The sequence below is a fragment of the Argentina silus genome, assembly GCF_951799395.1.
Source record: "Argentina silus genome assembly, chromosome: 7".
NCBI lineage: Eukaryota > Metazoa > Chordata > Actinopteri > Argentiniformes > Argentinidae > Argentina > Argentina silus.
Genome location: NC_139661.1, coordinates 10,180,715 through 10,198,426, shown reverse-complemented (window position 1 = coordinate 10,198,426; position 17,712 = coordinate 10,180,715). Strand labels below are relative to the sequence as shown.

General features: G+C 41.3%; 1 protein-coding gene across 2 annotated transcripts in view; it reads right to left on the bottom strand.

Moving 5' to 3' along the window:
- The window catches only part of pebp4 (phosphatidylethanolamine binding protein 4), a 46,245-nt gene that overhangs the window by 19,704 nt on the left and 8,829 nt on the right, over nucleotides 1–17,712 (bottom strand). Inside the window, exon 4 of one of the 2 annotated variants that reach the window (XM_083672904.1) lies at nucleotides 3,699–3,797. The exons of the other annotated variant lie outside the window; for it this stretch is intronic. Coding sequence (XP_083529030.1) covers nucleotides 3,699–3,797 — 99 coding nt within the window. The remainder of the gene's footprint in view (nucleotides 1–3,698; nucleotides 3,798–17,712) is intronic. 2 annotated transcript variants of the gene reach the window in all.

Below are 17,712 nucleotides of genomic sequence, written 5' to 3'. Positions count from 1 at the left end.
ACAAATTTGACGCCCAACAGTATATTTACATAAGCAGCCTCTTTTCAGATACTAATGACTTGCTTGTTAATTATCGCTGCAAGAGCATACCAGAACATCTGCATTGATTTAGACTCTGGGAGAGTAGAGAGAGGGAGGGAGAGACACACAATCTGGAAGGCAAGTTAGTCACTGAGAGAACAAGCTGTTGAGGGGTATTTTGGTAATTGTCTATGATTGATGCAAAACACTGCAAGTGTTTAAGGGATTCGAAATTGCAGTTAACTTCATGGGTCAATGGAGATGGGCAACTGCTATCAAAAACACATATCTTTGCCACTATTTTATTTAAAAAGTAAGGCTCCTATTTCCACAATGCCTCTAAGCCTTTTGTGCACCTAAACTATACAGTATGTTAAAATAAAGTGTCGCTGACATACTGCTCAGGACAAATACTTATCCCTACGCAGCTTTTCAAGAGCACAAAGCAAGAATAGAAGAGGTGACTGCACATATCATGAAGCATGTAAAAGTCTGGTCTTGGTTGAAGATAATGTTGAGAAATTGCTTAGGAAAGGACAGCTTGGCTGACAGGAAGGGAGAGAGGAGCTGTAGAAAGCAAGGAGAAATGTAAGGAGGGAGGGAGAAGAAACAGAGACAATACTGATATACAGTCAAGTAATACTGAGACAATGGGAGCTGAGAGAAGGATCCGCTACACAGAGACAAAGCTGAGCGAGAGCAAAGACCTAGAGACCTGAGACAAAGAGAATCACAGAAATCCGGGTAGCACATTTCATAATTTCACTCCACACAAGTTTAAACACTGAATACACATCTCTTTCATAAACACCTGAGATTGAAATGGTTGCATGGTAACAGTTGATATTAAACATCAAAAAGCTTGACATTTCTTTCCTCCATTGTGAAAGAGGAAATAGAATGAAAACTGATGACGACAGAAATGTGAACTCAACTGTGTTTTTCTAATTAATGAAGTAAGTGAACATTTCAAGTAGCTCTCTGAAATACAAGTGGTTTCTGGCATTGCCCACAATGAGGAGACCATCGGGCAGACGATATGTGGCAGCAAGAAAAAAGTGTGTAACAAAATCTGACATTACTGAAGAGATGAGGAAGCTCACTTTATAAGAGCAAGATTTATAGACTGCAAAGCTCAGCCCTTTGAGAGAGCCAGTGTGTTACCATGCTTTCTCTAATGAGGCTTCAGTTGAGAATTGCAATTTGAATGCAGCTACTGCTCAGCCTAGACTGACCTGCCTTCCCTTTCTGCTGATTGAGGATACTACCTTAAACCTTCAAACCTGTGGCTGAGGATAAAGAATACACACTAATTACGTCAACATGCGCAATCTAGAGCACCCCTGGATGACCCTGGATTAATGAATGTATATGAATGAGTATGGCTACTAAAGCTCATATAGTCTAGCTAGTGGGAATCAGCAGGGTTGATCCATTTGACCTTTGACAGAAAAATATAGCAAATATATTTTAAAATGTAACTCTACCTCCAGGCACATTAGAGTTCAACATAATAATAATACTCTCAACATATCTAGTCATTGTCTATTGTCTTACTGAATATATACAGTGCCCTGCATAAGTAATGGGACAGAGAAGCATGTTTTTTTTCTTTTTTTGGCTCTACACTCCAAAAGTCTGGATTTTAAATCAAACAATTACTTTGAGGTTGAAGTTGAGAAAGAAGAAACAATGCTTCACAGTCCCATTTCTAACGCAGGGCACTGTATATAGACAGATATTTTATTTGATCAAAAGGAATTAGTGAGTCTAACCATTGTTTGATTCTATGAAAAAAAGCATCCTAAAAGGACAATTGAAGAAACATTCATTTGTACATTAACCTGTATGTATTAGGTTAAACCCCCAAAGGTATTTAGAAATAATTCAACACATTCACAAGCACAATTGTAATAACTAAGATGAGGTTATATGATGTCACCTAGCCATTCCCAGCAATTAAACACCTCCCACTGAGGGAAGGCATCACTCAGAATCCTCATTAACCCCTCTGACCAACCACCAGCCACCATCACACAAACATCCTGGCACATCGGCCAATCACCACGCAGGTAATCCATGTCAACGCCCACACAAGTGACAGGAAATTGAATTGCAGGCGGCGGCGGCGTTGCCTGTCTGAGCACCTGAAATACATTTGTTTATTCATAACTGGTCAAGTGGCCAGACAGTAAGGAGACAGTAAGGACCTAAAAAAAAAACAGCAAAGGGGGGGGTGTAATGGAATTTAAAAGTGGAGTATTATAGTGTATTTAGAGAACATTTCTAAAATGAGGTCCCTGCTTTGTAAACAGAGGTTTATAGCATGTAAGTGCATTTGTTTTCAATATGGGCTATCAATGATAAATAGGAATAATTTAAAGCCTACTTTTTTAATACTTGAATCATTGACCATTTTTCATTTTTATATGTGTGTGGGGCATCCTGGAAAGACTAAAGTATCAGGTATTGAGAAAATGTTTTGATTTGTCTTGTTCCAAGAGTGACAGGACATGAAGGGGATGACTACTTTAAATCTAAGTAAAAGAAGAAGAAGAAAAATCACAGTCTTGAGATTTTTTTTCCAGGATGCCGATTGTAGTCTGCGTCTGTGTTACATTTAGCAGGTGTACGATTATGGCTTTTAGTCAGATAAAACGAGAGCAGTATGTTTCAAAAGCTTCTCTGTTCTTTGTATGAATGTTTTCAGACCACTAGAGCTAATCTACTGGGTTGATCATTGGGTTGCAGGGGGATTAAAACATGTCTGCAAACTTCAAAATATTTGAGGCAATCAACAACTTAGCACACATTTGGCAAGAGAATGCAAGAATGTGAAAACACACAAACGGATGGATGAAGAGGAGCGAGATATGAAGAGAAATAGGGGGATCGGAGCGGTGCCCATTTCGGGGGTGTAAAATATGGAGAAGTGTGGATCATTGGGGGAGCTGCGCTGCCTCAGGGAGCAGATGAAGGGAGGACGCTCTGCCAAGATCTCTCCACTGGAGGGGGAGCTGAGGGGCCCAGAGCTGAGAGAGAGAGCCTGAGCCTGCACCTCGCATGCTGCTCTCCTCAATCACAGTCTCACACACACACATTGACACGTCCCAGACTCTCCGCAGCAGAGGGAAATTGCTGCTGACAGGGCCTCGCAAACTTTCCTCGCCATTTAGAGCGACTTACTCCCACACTTTTGTCACAGGCATTTATCGCACAAGATCCATGATATGAAAAATGATCATTGATAATGATTTCTTGCTTCTTTTTTTTTTTCTTCTTTTTTTTTTTACCATGGTGGGCTTAAAATAAAATAAAAAAATCATAATTGTTCAGCCTTGCAATGGTCTCTGGTGCAGAACATAAATCTTAGTGGTATCGCAGAAACGTCATAATATTACACTATACCTGTAAGAGCAAACATTTTCAAAGCTATTCAAACCCTTTGTCCTCATGATACAGACCCTGAATTGCATTCATGACATGTCTAAAGCCGCAAGGATGAAGACTTATTTGACATATTTACTTCTTCATTATGTATCAGAAACATTTATGAAAATTCATATTCATTTTCAGAGAGTTCCACATTTGTTATGTAGTAAATCAAATTGCCTCTGTAGCAGGTTGGAACTCCCAAAGTAAAATGATGAACAGGAGGGGTCATTTCAACTGCTTACCTTAATGTCCACCACCAGCCAATGCCTCCAATGAGAACGACTAGGTTTGCTAAGGCTTGGAGCGTCAGGGTCAACCATCATCAAAACATACATTTTGCCCTGAAAACAGATAAATAACAACCGTTGTTTAAAAAGTGGCATCCATTTCACGAGGAGACTTTGGATCTGATACTGTACTATGCTAGCTACTCTGTTACTGAGGGACTGATTCACTAAGCGTTTAGTAAAGTCATTTGCACCTGTTTTTTTCAATATGAGATAAAACACCAAAAGCACCACAAACTGTGTTTTTTTTTCATTTCTCTGAAACTTTATTTATACCTTTTTGCTCAGATTTATATATGCTCAGATTTATAGGTGCAATTTGCACCTTGGTGCAAACGCTTAGTGAATCAGGCCCTCAGTATCTGCAGTAATATGAGCTGATGGTTGAACATATTCACTCTAACAGTCAGTCACTCCTTGTGCTTCTTTATACCCTACAATCTGTCAGTGGCTAATTCTTGAGAAAAAACATCTTAAGTAAACACTTGGTCACAGTCATTTAACGATAACATGGTGGTTTAATTGCACTAAATATTCTGCTCTGTCTGTCCCTAAAAGTTAGAGAATTATGAGAGCAGATTGAGTTATTGCGAGAGCACATTTGTCATCCCTGGTTCTGTGCCCAAAATCTGCCAGACCATATGATGGGCTTTTTTATTTTGTTCACTTCCTCTGCAAACAGAGATGTCAATCAAGGCTATTCCCATCCAACAAGGTCTCCTTGCAGTAATTAAGACTGGAGACATGGTTGTGATAATATCTATGAGAGTGTAGCACAAGCAGCTATGAAAAACATGTCACTCTCAGAGTAACATCAAATCACTTTTCATTTTACAGAACTTGTTTCCGTGGTTTAGTGAAGATTAACAGTAATTTAATACAAGATACAGCATGTTTGACTCTGTCAAATACAAAATGCTTGCTCTGTTTGTGTTTGTTGTTTCCTATCTAGAGATTCATAAGTCCTCTGGAAGTTACCGTAAGCCGATGTACAATATCTGAATGAGAGAAGACAGTAGTCAAGTATTTGTATGCAGTGGTTCATTTTCATAGTGGGATATAACTCTTCCTACCTGACAAGCAGCAATAAGCGTAAACAACTAAGCCTAATAATAGGATAATGCTGTAGTCTCAGCGATAGTGCCTCCAGGTATTACCCAAACACACCAGCAACAATGGAGCCTCCTCCACAGCCTGTCAGAGGGTGACTCTCTATCATTGACCCCCCTGGGCAGCTTACATACCATGACCTGTTGCCTTCTCAAGAGTTGTAATCCTCATTTGTACATATTTTGCTACCAGGCAAAGACAGTGTGATAATGTAGTTACACTAATACTTAAATCATACACAGATGGATTCAAAAATAGCACTGCCTCAAACCCCACTATACTTACACACAGAGGAAATGTAAGCATTGGAGAAGCAGTTTCTTGGTCGTTTCTTAGTTATCTTTAAAATAGCAGCTCATAGGTCAGATGACAGAAATTAAATGAAAAATGACAGTGCCTCATGTTACTATAGGATAGGGTGGAAAAACCTTAAAAGTTGACTCACTTTTACATACTGTATCTATTCTTAGAAAAAAAACGGTGGTCAGCAAATGTCTATTGTGTGTGTGTGTGTGTGTGTGTGTGTGTGTGTGTGTGTGTGTGTGTGTGTGTGTGTGTGTGTGTGTGTGTATGTGTGTGTGTGTGTGTGTGTGTGTATGTGTGTGTGTGTGTGTGTGTGTGTGTGTGTGTGTGTGTGTGTGTGTGTGTGTGTGTTAGTGTGTGTGTTAGTGCCTATGTGTGATTCTACCTGTAAGGATCTGGCTAGTCCAGCTGGCACTGTGGAGAAAAAAAACCCCGCAAGAGGCTCCCTCCATGCCTGCACTTCACACATTGTGGCATGTACCCTTCTCTCTCTTACAGGGACAATTTTTTTCTTCCATCTGTCCAAATCCACATTAATTACACACAGATATGCGCTGAGGACTCCAGGGAAAAGCAGATGCATATTTCCTGCCTTCTAAAATAAAATAACGGGTGGGTGCAAAAGAAATATATTGCATATAAGAAACAATTTTATACAGTGCATTCGGAAAGTATTCAGACCCCTTCACTTTATCCACATTTTGTTATGTTACAGCCTTATTCTAAAATTGATTCAATTATTTTTTCCCCTCATCAATCTACACACAATACTGACAATAATGACAAAGCCAAAACAGGTTTTTAGAAATGTTTGCTAATTTATAAAAAAAAAAAAACTGAAATATCACATTTACATAAGTATTCAGACTCTTTGCTACGACACTCGAAATTGAGCTCAGGTGCATCCTGTTTCCATTGATCATCCTTGAGATGTTTCTACGACCTGTGGTAAATTCAATTGATTGGACATAATTTGGAACGGCACACACCTGTCTATATAAGGTCCCACTGTTGGCAGTGCATGTCAGAGCAAAAACCAGGCCATGAGGTCGAAGGAATTGTCCGTAGACCTCTGAGACAGGATTGTGTCGAGGCACAGATCTGGGGAAAGGTAAAAAAAAATGTCTGCAGTATTGAAGGTCCCCAAGAACACAGTAGCCTCCATCCTTCTTAAACGGAAGAAGTTTGGAACCACCAAGACACTTCCTAGAGCTGGCTGCCCAGCCAAACTGAGCAATAGGGGGAGAAGGACCATCATCAGGGAGGTGACCAAGAACCCAATGGTCACTCTGACAGAGCTCCAGAGTTACTCTGTGGAGATGGGAGAACCTTCCAGAAAGACAACCATCTCTGCAGCATTCCACCAATCAGGCCTTTATGGTAGAGTGGCCAGACAGAAGCCACTGCTCAGTAAAAAGCATATGATAGCCCGCTTGGTGGACTCTCAGACCATGAGAAACAAGATTCTCTGGTCTGATGAAACCAAGATTGAACTCTTTGGCCTGAATGCCATACGTCACGTCTGGAGGAAAACAGGCACCGTTCATCACCTGGCCAATACCATCCCTACAGTGAAGCATGGTGGTGGCAGCATCATGCTGTGGGGATGTTTTTCAGCGGCAGAGACTGAGAGACTAGTCAGGATCGAGGGAAAGATGAATGGAGCAAAGTACAGAGAGATCCTTGATGAAAACCTGCTCCAGAGCGCTCAGGACCTCAGACTGTGGCTTCGGGACAAATCTCTGAATGTCCTTGAGTGGCCCAGCCAGAGCCCGGACTTGAACCCGATCGAACATCTCTGGAGAGACCTGAAAATAGCTGTGCACCGACGCTCCCCATCCAACCTGAGAGCTTGAGAGGATCTGCAGAGAAGAATGGGAGACACAGGTGTGCCAAGCTTGTAGCGTCATACCCAGGAAGACTTGAGGCTGTAATCACTGCCAAAGGTGCTTCAACAAAGTACTGAGTAATGTGTCTGAATACTTAAGGCTGTAACATAACAAAATGTGGAAAAAGTGAAGGCGTCTGAATACTTTCCGAATGCACTGTATACAAATTAAGAGTAAACAAAAATGTACACACACACACACACGAGACAATTCTCCTTTACTTGAATTTTCCATCAATTACTGATCCATGATTCTATTTCAACACTAGACACGTAAACCACTATAGTACCTGTGTGAAAGCAACATGTGTGACCAAGGCTCATTACAGTAGTGAAACTGGTTTGACTGCTCCACTAAGCAGCTGACCTCCTCCCTCTTTAGTTGTAGCAAAGCTATTGTTGATGGTCATTTTAGACATTATTCCAGATATTACTTTCATTAGAAGTGAGTGGTCACTCTCCATTGCTTTCTGTGTTGATGCACTTTATGATCTCTGATCCATTGGCCTGGTGGCCTGGTGGGTTATGACTAGCCTATTCAGAGGACTGTGGGAGGTGAGAGGGGTTAACTGTCCACTCCGTCACGTTCTCAATGCTGGCTGCACAGGACCCCACAGTGTCCGAACAAGCTGGCAGAGAGCAATGCTGAAATCAGGGTAGGTGTGAGCCCCAGGCCACCCTGCTCCAATGGGCCATTAGACAGAATGGGAGTGCCAGCCTGGGGTGCGGGCCGGAGGCGGAAAGATTGAGCCTGCAGTCTCTTGGGATTAACCTCCCACTGCCTGCTGTGATCACAGCAAAACGGCCCACTGGGACTGTGTCTTAGACGCCAGGCGGCTGTAATTAGCCCTGCAGCCGGCTGGGCTGGGCTGCGGCTCTGTCATGGCTGCTGGTCAGTATTTTAAAGAGCCTGGCTGGGTAGGCTCTCTCTCCAACGCCTCCTCACTGCTGGAGGAGATGGCCTCTCCAATGGGAGGATGCAGGACAACTGAGTATCTTGCCATGTCCATATTCCACAGTGTAGATGAACTAAATGATAAGGATGAGAAAGGGTCCAATGTCTATGACTACTATTTCTACCAACTGAGTGTTAATGTCATTTTTAAAACACTTATGACATATTTTTATTTATTTTATATTGTCTAATGAATACTTCTTGGACAAATGTATTGTTACCAACGGGGACATTGTGAAGACGAGCAACAGCTCTCTTGCAGTTAAGCATCAACTGCAGAGGTATTTGCAACACAGAAGATGGGGAAGAACAAAGGCTGAGGAAGCCTGGTGTCTCTGAGGGTGTAAACTACTGGCTTACCTTTGAGTGAACTCTGCTGGGGCTGAGAATCAGAGAGATGTCTAATCGCCGCTCTTGCAGAGCTGCCTGGGCTATTGAGCCCAGCTCTCTGCCTACTGATGACACTATGCAGGGCGGGAGATAGATACAGGGAGGGTGTTAGAAAAGAGAGGCCCCTCTGTGAGTTTACAAGTTCATGGTTTATCCCTGACCCAATACCAAACCGTGTCGTCCGTGCAGCTGCCTATTAATATCCCCATTGCTTTATCCTCTGTTTTCTTCATCTCCTTCAGCCAAGGCTTGCAGAACCCACAACGTTTCATTAAACGGTCAACTGTGCTCACCGCTCGACCTAGAGCAAAGCAACGCATCGATCTCAAATCCCTCTTTAAGTAGCAAAAACACTTGAACTCGTTTGGTAATTAACAGGTATCTGTGTTGTGATTAAGAGACGGCAATGGCTTAACAACCATCGACTGCAGCTTAGAGCAAGGTTGGAGGATCGATCTTTAAAAAGAGAAAAATCTCAGGACAGGAAAAACAGTGGTATCAATGGTGAGGGAATAAATACTTTTCCTACGACAAATCAAAAATTGTAACCATAAGACAACTGCTAACAGATCAAATACATACAGTATATGACCAAGTACACCAGATATATCCCTTTTAAAACTTACATATCCTGACAAACAGATTAGTTATACCCTCATAGAGTGTACTAAGCAGTAGGCTAGGAAGCCTAGTGTGTTAGGAGACTGGTGGTGAGAGAGGGGAAAGGGGAGGTGGAAGGAGCCATGGGGAAGGTTAACTATGGTCCATGCAGCTTGTTCTATCAGGGTCAGAGGATGAGGTTCATCCTGGGGGAGACAGGTCAGAGGTCACCCCGCCAGCAGTAATTGAATCCTGTACAGGGAGTGTTGGGAGCAGCGGACCCACAGATGAGATGGAGATGGAAGAGGGACAGTAGCCATGATGCAGGGATAGTACTGTGTTGCAGGGACAGTACTGTGTGCGTCTTTTGGCTGGCACTCACCTAGAGGTCAATAACCTTAGGGGTGAGGAGGTCCTTATTGTCATTAATAACAGCTCCCCCTCACATGCGCAGAGGCTTCGTAACCTCATTCTCCCCCTTCACCACCTCCAGTACACAAGGCCGCTCTCTGCCAGTCACAAAGGCCAGCACAGTAATCTGCCAAAGAAGAATTGGGTGCAGGAAACCACTCAGACAAATATTCTGACAGTCCTTCCAAGAAAACCCATCTTCTTCTATGACTGAGACAGATCTTTTTTTCTTGAAGAGTCTATTATTTATCGTCAATGATATTAGGAATATGTTCTTAATTAAGACAATGGGACTATCATGATATGTTCCTCCTTAAGATAATTGTACTATGTCCATTTATCTGGTAACATATAGGCCAACAATCATCTCAAATATGTTAAGACAGCAAACCAAGGGAGCATGGAGACAATCCTCAGATGAAGCTACTGGACTTGAATCAAACATGTGATCATGAGAAAACATGACATCCATCACCAGTGGCTGTCCATTGGACGCCTGAAGGAAATAAGACCGGGATGAGTGGGTGGGACTTGTTTTAGACACACACACAATGCAAATGGGTTTGTTTTTCTTGATTGTGTTTTATAATGTCTAATTGTTGTATTTGTATTATGTATGGTTGTAAACTGTGTGTATGCAGGGCTCCCTTGGTCTACCTTGGTCTCAATGGGACTCCCTGCTAAAATAAGGGTTAAATAAATTAAAAAAAATAGAAAGGCCATTAGAGTCATTTGGTGAAAGTAAGAGGTGACGTGCTATAATTTGCGGCCCCTTGATATCACTGTGCAGTGTGCTTAACTCTCCACTGGAGCAATTAGCAGACACAGCCTTCCTGCCAATCATTGCAAAGCTCTACAAAGCAGCTCTTTGGTTTAGACACAGCAACCATGGTGACCTTCATAAACATGAAGAGCTTTCAAAACTGTCTTTCCAACTACACTGACTAAATAATTCTAAAACATATCAATATGCAGTACCGTAATCATATGTTATGTTTAGCATTTCAATAAGAGAACTGATTAGGACAAGACAACTCTGATCAAAAATGAGCACTTTGCCAGAGAGAGTTTGTGCCATCCAATGAAATCCAATGCTCCTCTCGGTTCTCACTCTGAGGAGGACTGCCCACTACCTCCAAACTTGCCTATTTTTAACTCAGCCTGCCTCCCACACAGAAGTGGAGTGTGGAGTGGCTCGTGAAACCATGGCTCCAGAAGCCACATGGCCAAAGGAAAGACAGATCTGGCACAACGCAAAGCTTATACCAGGACACAACACAGACAAAAAGTCCACTGTCAATACCTAAAGAGCCCTCCTCTCTGGTGACCCTAGATCAAGAGGAAGTGAGCACATCACAGAGGAATGTGAAATAACTGTTTCCATGATTAGTTTACATAATCACATTAACACCTTTCTTTCAATGACATACACCTCACCCAGTCTTAACCCAGTCCTGCAAACTACTCTGTCGTAGGGTTGGGCAGGTGCACGGTTTTAATGGGTGAATAAGGTATTTAAGCTTATACCAGTTTATTTCTGTCAATACCATCCATACCATCTCCACCTGTATTTTGCCATTCTTATATCCACCAACGTTTGTTTAATAAACATTGTCCAACAGCTCTTGTCTGAGGGTAAGGGGTGGGGAGGTCATAAATCTGACTTTTGGGCTGGTAACGATGAGAAACTACTTGCCGTAGACTTGCTACAAGTTCACATCATGTTGAAAACATTTAAAGGTATTACTGTATCCCACATGTTCTCAACCACTTTTTTTCCTGGTGCAATGGTATTTTACTGTGTGGAACTAGCTGAGAGTTAGATGGTTCACAGTCTGATTGAGGCTTGAGGGTGATGGAATTAGTGGATGCCTAGAGTGCCATTCCTGCATTTCTCTCAACGTTGAGGACTCTTTTCACTGCAGCACACTCGCGAACACAGTCGTGCTCATGTTAAGCTTGTTAGTCACCCTGGATGCGATCTTGCTAGCTGGGGCTTTCAACACTTTCTAGTGGTGGCTTTACACACATACACCTACTCACCACCATGAAAGCATTGCTGCAAATACAAACGCTCATACACAGTAACTGGCAATAACAGGTACTCAGAAGTAACAGGCACAAGCATATTCAAACAGCCCAGACACAGAAACAACCAATGCTAAATGGAGCAGAGAGTTTCTGACATGTAGTTCAGCAACAGAAGGGGCTCAACATAGTCAAGCGGGGTAAATTACAACACAGGACTGATATCCATAATTACTCTGTCTATCATTCCTTATGGGTTATAAAGTAGCACTGCCCTGTTATTCAATTGAAGAAAGGAACACCAGGTTAATTGAGCATGACTAAAAGTGTTTCTAGAAATGTATTTTGAGGAAAATATAAATATGAAATTACAGTAGAATATGCATATACTGACTGCACAAATATATAAACATAAGCATAAACATTATGCAAAACCCAGTAACTGCAGTTATACTACATGATTTGGAGAAATGCAGCAAAAACGTCTACATATACACATCTATTCAAGACACAATAGTGTTTATAAAGTAATCCTGAGATCATTCTAATCTATATATATGGACAGTGCCAGTATTCTGGCAGCAAATTCTGTGCAAGTGCAATCAAAAACAGCAAGTCCTCAAAAAGTCACATAATATTGAGAAAGATTAGATTTCAAAGCTATATTCGCCTGGAGACAATTAAACAAGGTCTCTGAGAGCTATCTGGTATTCAACCCCTTGAGAGGGGTATTCTAAATATAAACATATATTGGAAATGGGATTTTAGTTTGACTCCAGGCAGCTATATGGTTGCTATGGAAACCCTTTTTGTTTGTGATAATACGGGGGGTTGGTGGGGTGGAAGTCTATCATATCATTTACATTTACATAGCAGTACAATGTGATTGCTACAGTGGATAATTAATCACTATGTAGACCCCCCCCCACCCCCCCCCCCCATCTATATCTTTTTGTCCCTTATAATGATGGTTTAAGCACTCTTGGCAAAAATGTTTAAAAAAATATATGAATCAAGAGTAAAACATATACGATAGCTACTACACAATACATACTATAGTCTGAAACCACAGAGACTTTGTGGTTCTTTTTTAAAACAAGGGGATACGTCCTGCTATGAAGAGAGCCTGATTGTACAAACTCTGACACCCTTCCTGTTTGGCCATCACAGCTGTCAAAGGTGTCAGAGCTGTTCACAGGCACTGTGTGTTTCACCAGCGAGGATGGCATCCACGTTTTTCCTATCATGATTAATTATGGCTTCTGATGGTAGTACAGTGAGAAAGTGTAAATTTTTCCCACATTTTCTTGTGCCCTCCATTTACTCATTTCTGTGTAGGAAGATGCCATTGACGCCATCGATGGCTGGCAACTAAAAGGCATGTACATACTGTCGGATGGCAAGCTCTAGGGGGGGGGAGGGGGGGGGGGGGGCGCTGCAGCCTGTGCACATCGGCTGAACCAAGTCTAGACTGCTAGTTCACAGAGCTGTATAAGAGACTCTGGTTTCAGTGGGTGATACTGGGTGTTGGAAGAAAGACAAGCACCGTCTGTGCCAGATATCACCAGCCCACCAGTCTGACAATCAGGGCCATGTCATCGACATAGGCGCTGAGTAGTTCAGGGAGCACTCATCTCACCAAAGAGGACATGCGGAACTCAGATGACAGTAGGTTCAGAGGTCCTACTGTAGTTGACAAAGCCAGGACCAAAAAGAAAACATACAATAGTTAGGAGTAAATAGAAAAGGCAACACAGGTTATTTTATTTGTATCTTTACTCTTTGGTGGTGAAAGCTGGATCCTTAGTGAAGTACAAATTACATTTCAAAAGAAAAACTCACAAAATATACAAACATACTTACGTATATTTACATAATAATATAATGATAGAAGGACTCAAAACGTTAGCTCGGAGGGCGGATTCAAAATTCTTCTCTGTGACAGAACGCTCATTTGGTAAGTGTTTATATACTGTATATAGCCTATACAGCTCTGTCAAGGATGGTGCCAAGAATGACACTGCTTTGACAATGCCGAAACTGTTATCAGACAAGGTGCAGGTTTATGGTTCAAGGGCTTGTCCATTCATACAGAGCATGCTCTGCCTCTCCGCCTGACACACTGATAAAGACAGCACAAATAAAGCAGCTCCTCTGCTCTATCCTTGCCTCTCCCCATGGGAGTAATATATCATCCATCTGAATACTCCACAAGCAGAACCCTCTCTAATCTCCATGATTCATTTGAATAAAGCACATTTTTATTATTGCTCACTTAAATTCATACAGAAATATAGGAAATTATCAGATAAGTGAATTCAAACTCAGAGGCATCAGAACAGAAACTAGATAGATTGTTGAGCAACGGACAGCGAGCTAAGGTCTGAACCCCTTTCAGAACACAATTAAGCACTAGTGCGACATAATCTTAGCAAATGTGTCATTTTCATCCCTCTTTGACCGCCATACACAACCTGTCTACCTCTGACAGACCAAGTCCAGAGGGAACAAGTAGCTGCAGGCAGATAGCATCTTATCCTGGATTTACATAGATAAATGCAAAGCTATAATTCTCAGGCCAGAGTCTTGACCTGATGCCTGCTCTGCTGCTACTGTATCTTATGGTCCACTCTGGCCATGAACCATATTGACAAGAGCTTTTCGTATGAGCTTAGCTGTCTATTATGTCTTGTTCTACAGACATAACCCAGGAGTCAACTAGAGCAGTTCTCAATCCATACTCTGTACGCTACTGTACATTGAAAAACCCGCTTTTGAAAATGGTAGGATTCAAACCAAAAAGTTTCAATGTGTTCAACACAAGGCTGCACAGATGCACAGGATCAGCCTAGCGGCAAATATGAGGAATCAGCGGCTTGCACTGAAAGGGTTATATCCGCATCCAGGCTGAAAGACATACTCCAACATACACACACACAAATCCTGTTGAGCTGAGCTGAGCACAAATACCCTACATACTACCAGCCCTCCAAGGCACAATTAGGATTTCACGGGAGGAAGAAATCCACATTCCAGCACAGAAAAAAAGTGCTTTCTTCCTCTACACTACAATATCAACTTTTTACTCAAGGAAGAACCTGAAGCGCCACTCAATAGGATTTGGCCAAAGAAATAAAAACAAAGCCAAAAAAAATCTAATTTCGAGCTTGTTCAAGCAAGAGATTCATGGTTGACTGGGGAAAGGGGAAAAAGCCTGTTTTAAAGCCTTCCAGTATTTCAATCAATTTCTCAAATTCTATGTGATATGAAACGAAGCGACCACTGGTGGTTTTTCTGAGATGTCTGTGTGTAACTCAGCCATGTTCACAGAGATGTATTCTGATGTGTTCTTTAACCATCTCTATGTCAGTTCCAGGGTAGGAGGTCGAAACCAATACAAGGAGATGGATGGCAACAGGGAGAAAGGAAAAGCAAAGCAAAGCAAAGCAAAGCAAATGGGAACTTATAGGGTAGTAATATTTGCCCAAAATGACATTTCCAAGCTTGGTGATTTAAGAGTATTATCAGCTTTGTTTGATAAAAGCAATAAACCTAATGCACGCTAGAAAATAGAGTTAATTGATGTAATTAAGTACAATGATTTGCTTTCAGCAGCAAAATAATTTTTGCTGACAGAGACGCCAAGGCTTGTGTCATGTAAAATACATGTAAAGACTGTGATGGACCGTGTGATGCTAACACCATCAGATGAAACCATGAGAAAGATCTGCATTTCATCTGATGAGACTGTGAGAAGGAGACGCCCTGGAGCTCATTCACAGCACATCACAGGAAATAAGGGCTCAGATTTGGATAAGTCCTTTGGTTTGACCAAGACATCTCAAGTGTCCAGACAGTTGGGCCGAGAACAAAAAGACCACATTGTGGCTGTCACTACAGATTCCAGCCTAGAGGTTTCTCCTGTCTGGAGAAAAGGTTAAGAACATCCTCCACTTGATAAATGCCTAAACTAATTGACAGACATGAGATGGCATACAGACTAATCATGCTACGGTAGATATGTCTCAGTTTTCTAACTATTCATACTTGTCATAACATTCACAGATAAAAACAAAGCATCCCGCCAACACCTACTTTATATGAAAGCTCTTTCAGTGCAGCTCAAAAGCTGAGAGCTTCAACCCTCCACCCCACAGTGTGGGCAGTTCTGGCAGAGGCACGTGCCTAAGCACACTGACTAAATGCAACAGTTGGAGTATCAACAGAGCAAGAAAAATGGAGGCCCAGCAGGGATGGCCAAAGCCCCACGCCTGAGAAAGTTGACTCCTGCCCACCTCTCTTTTATTGAAGAGCTGCAAATGTCCACAATGCCTTCCAGGTCTCAGTGAATTACGGGGGATGAGCTCGATTCAGCTTCAGCCACTTCAGGGTAATGCAAATCACTTTAATATGTTAAGAAGATTAAACTGGATAAATGTCTAGATATATTTTTTGAAAAGCCACATAAACCTCTAGTGTTTTTATTTGGGGAGGGGCGGTATGTGAGTCAGTTGAGACGATCAACACAAACCCTCCAAAATGCAATGTGATTGGCTGAGGGAAATTAGGCTTATTCGAGATTTTGCATTTTAAGCTTCTTGGATGTAAGACCATCCCACCTCTTTCTTATTATCTTTAACACCAACCCTTAGGACAACAAAAACTGTGGAGAGACACAGGTCACAATCTCATATCTCTATTATCCTACTCTTGAATTAGATTGGGTTGTCTTATCCTGCCTATGCAAAAGAGGTCTTAATTCCGAGCATCAAACTACTATATTTGTTTGGTAAGTGTAGGTAATCTATTGGTAAAAGTATTGGATTTATACACATTTTACCAAGTGTTTCGTTTCCAAAGCAATTATTTTAACTCAATCAAAATCAAATTATATTTTACATTAGATACTACTTAAAAGTCAAAGTAGTTAATTAAATCAGGTGTGTTCGCAAAGCAGGATTGATTGTTGATTATTTTCACAGGACTTGTCTGCATATCAGCTTGCAGTTCTGTTAGACATAGAAGCGGTGCTAGAAATCGTTGTGTGAAAATGAAAGAGAGAAATGGAACAAAATAATGTAAAGGGATTAACAAATCATTTGCATACCATTTTCACTGCTTCCAAACCACCGGATCAGAGGAATGACAAGGAAGTGATGGCTGCTCAGTCTTATCACCAACTGCATTCACTTGGGGAAACAAAGCCAGCTCAGATCAATCAAAGTGCCTTTAAATGAGAGATGTATCGATTCAACATACGGCTAATAATGTCTTGGTCACTACTCTAAGGACAGATACTGTATGTTCATACATTTATTTCTGTTAAATCAACCTCCTCAATTTCAAAGGAGTGAGAGTTTATATTTCAATGAGATAAACCCTTTCCTCTCTTTTCTTGACTCAGTGCAGAACAGTAGCCTACATGGAAAACAGAATAGTAATGCAGAAGTTACAGCAAATAATGTAGTAGACAAGGAGCAAAATTGGATCAGCGAAGTCGATCATTCCACCCTCACCTCACACTAGTATGCCAATATTGGCTAAAATATTTAATTGAAAGCTTTTAATACACAAAATGTTTACTCATCCACCAAATGGAGACCCTGTCTTCATTACTTCTCTTTGAAAAGGGTAAAGGGACACTTCACCCATTTTTAATAACACATTCTTTATATCCAGCACCATATAACTGTCTACATATGTGAAAATGCCGATTTTCAACGTTCTGCAGTCAAAGAGGAAAGAGGTCCTAATTACCCCTTATGATGTCATTGGGGGTACAAAAAACCCTTTATTCTGTTATATTTAGAAACTACAAACTACTATGACTTTCCAGCCAGTGGCAGTTTGTTTGTGGCTGTAGTTTGAAAATCAGTGAATTACATATTTTGTTTTACCTCAATTACATCATAGGGGGTCATTTCCTTAAGACATTTTGCCATATCTTTTTCACTACAGAACATAGAAAATGTGGCTAATCTGGTATGCTGCTTGAGATAATGAATGTGATGTTAAAAATGTGTGAACTGTCCCTTTAAGACTTGTGAATCTGTATTATGCACAAAACAGCTGTCACAGTGCTTTCATGCAAGTGATAACATTTCTCTATATTTATGAAGTCTAGACTAGTAGCAAATGCTGGTAAATTGTAGCAAAAAGATTCTCCACTGCAAATAAAAATGTTCAGTACTTTCAAAAAGGCTCCCATAAAATGCGCACTGTGCCAAATTTATGTTTACCACATTTTCCTGATCAACTTAAGACAATAACACCACCAGAGGAGA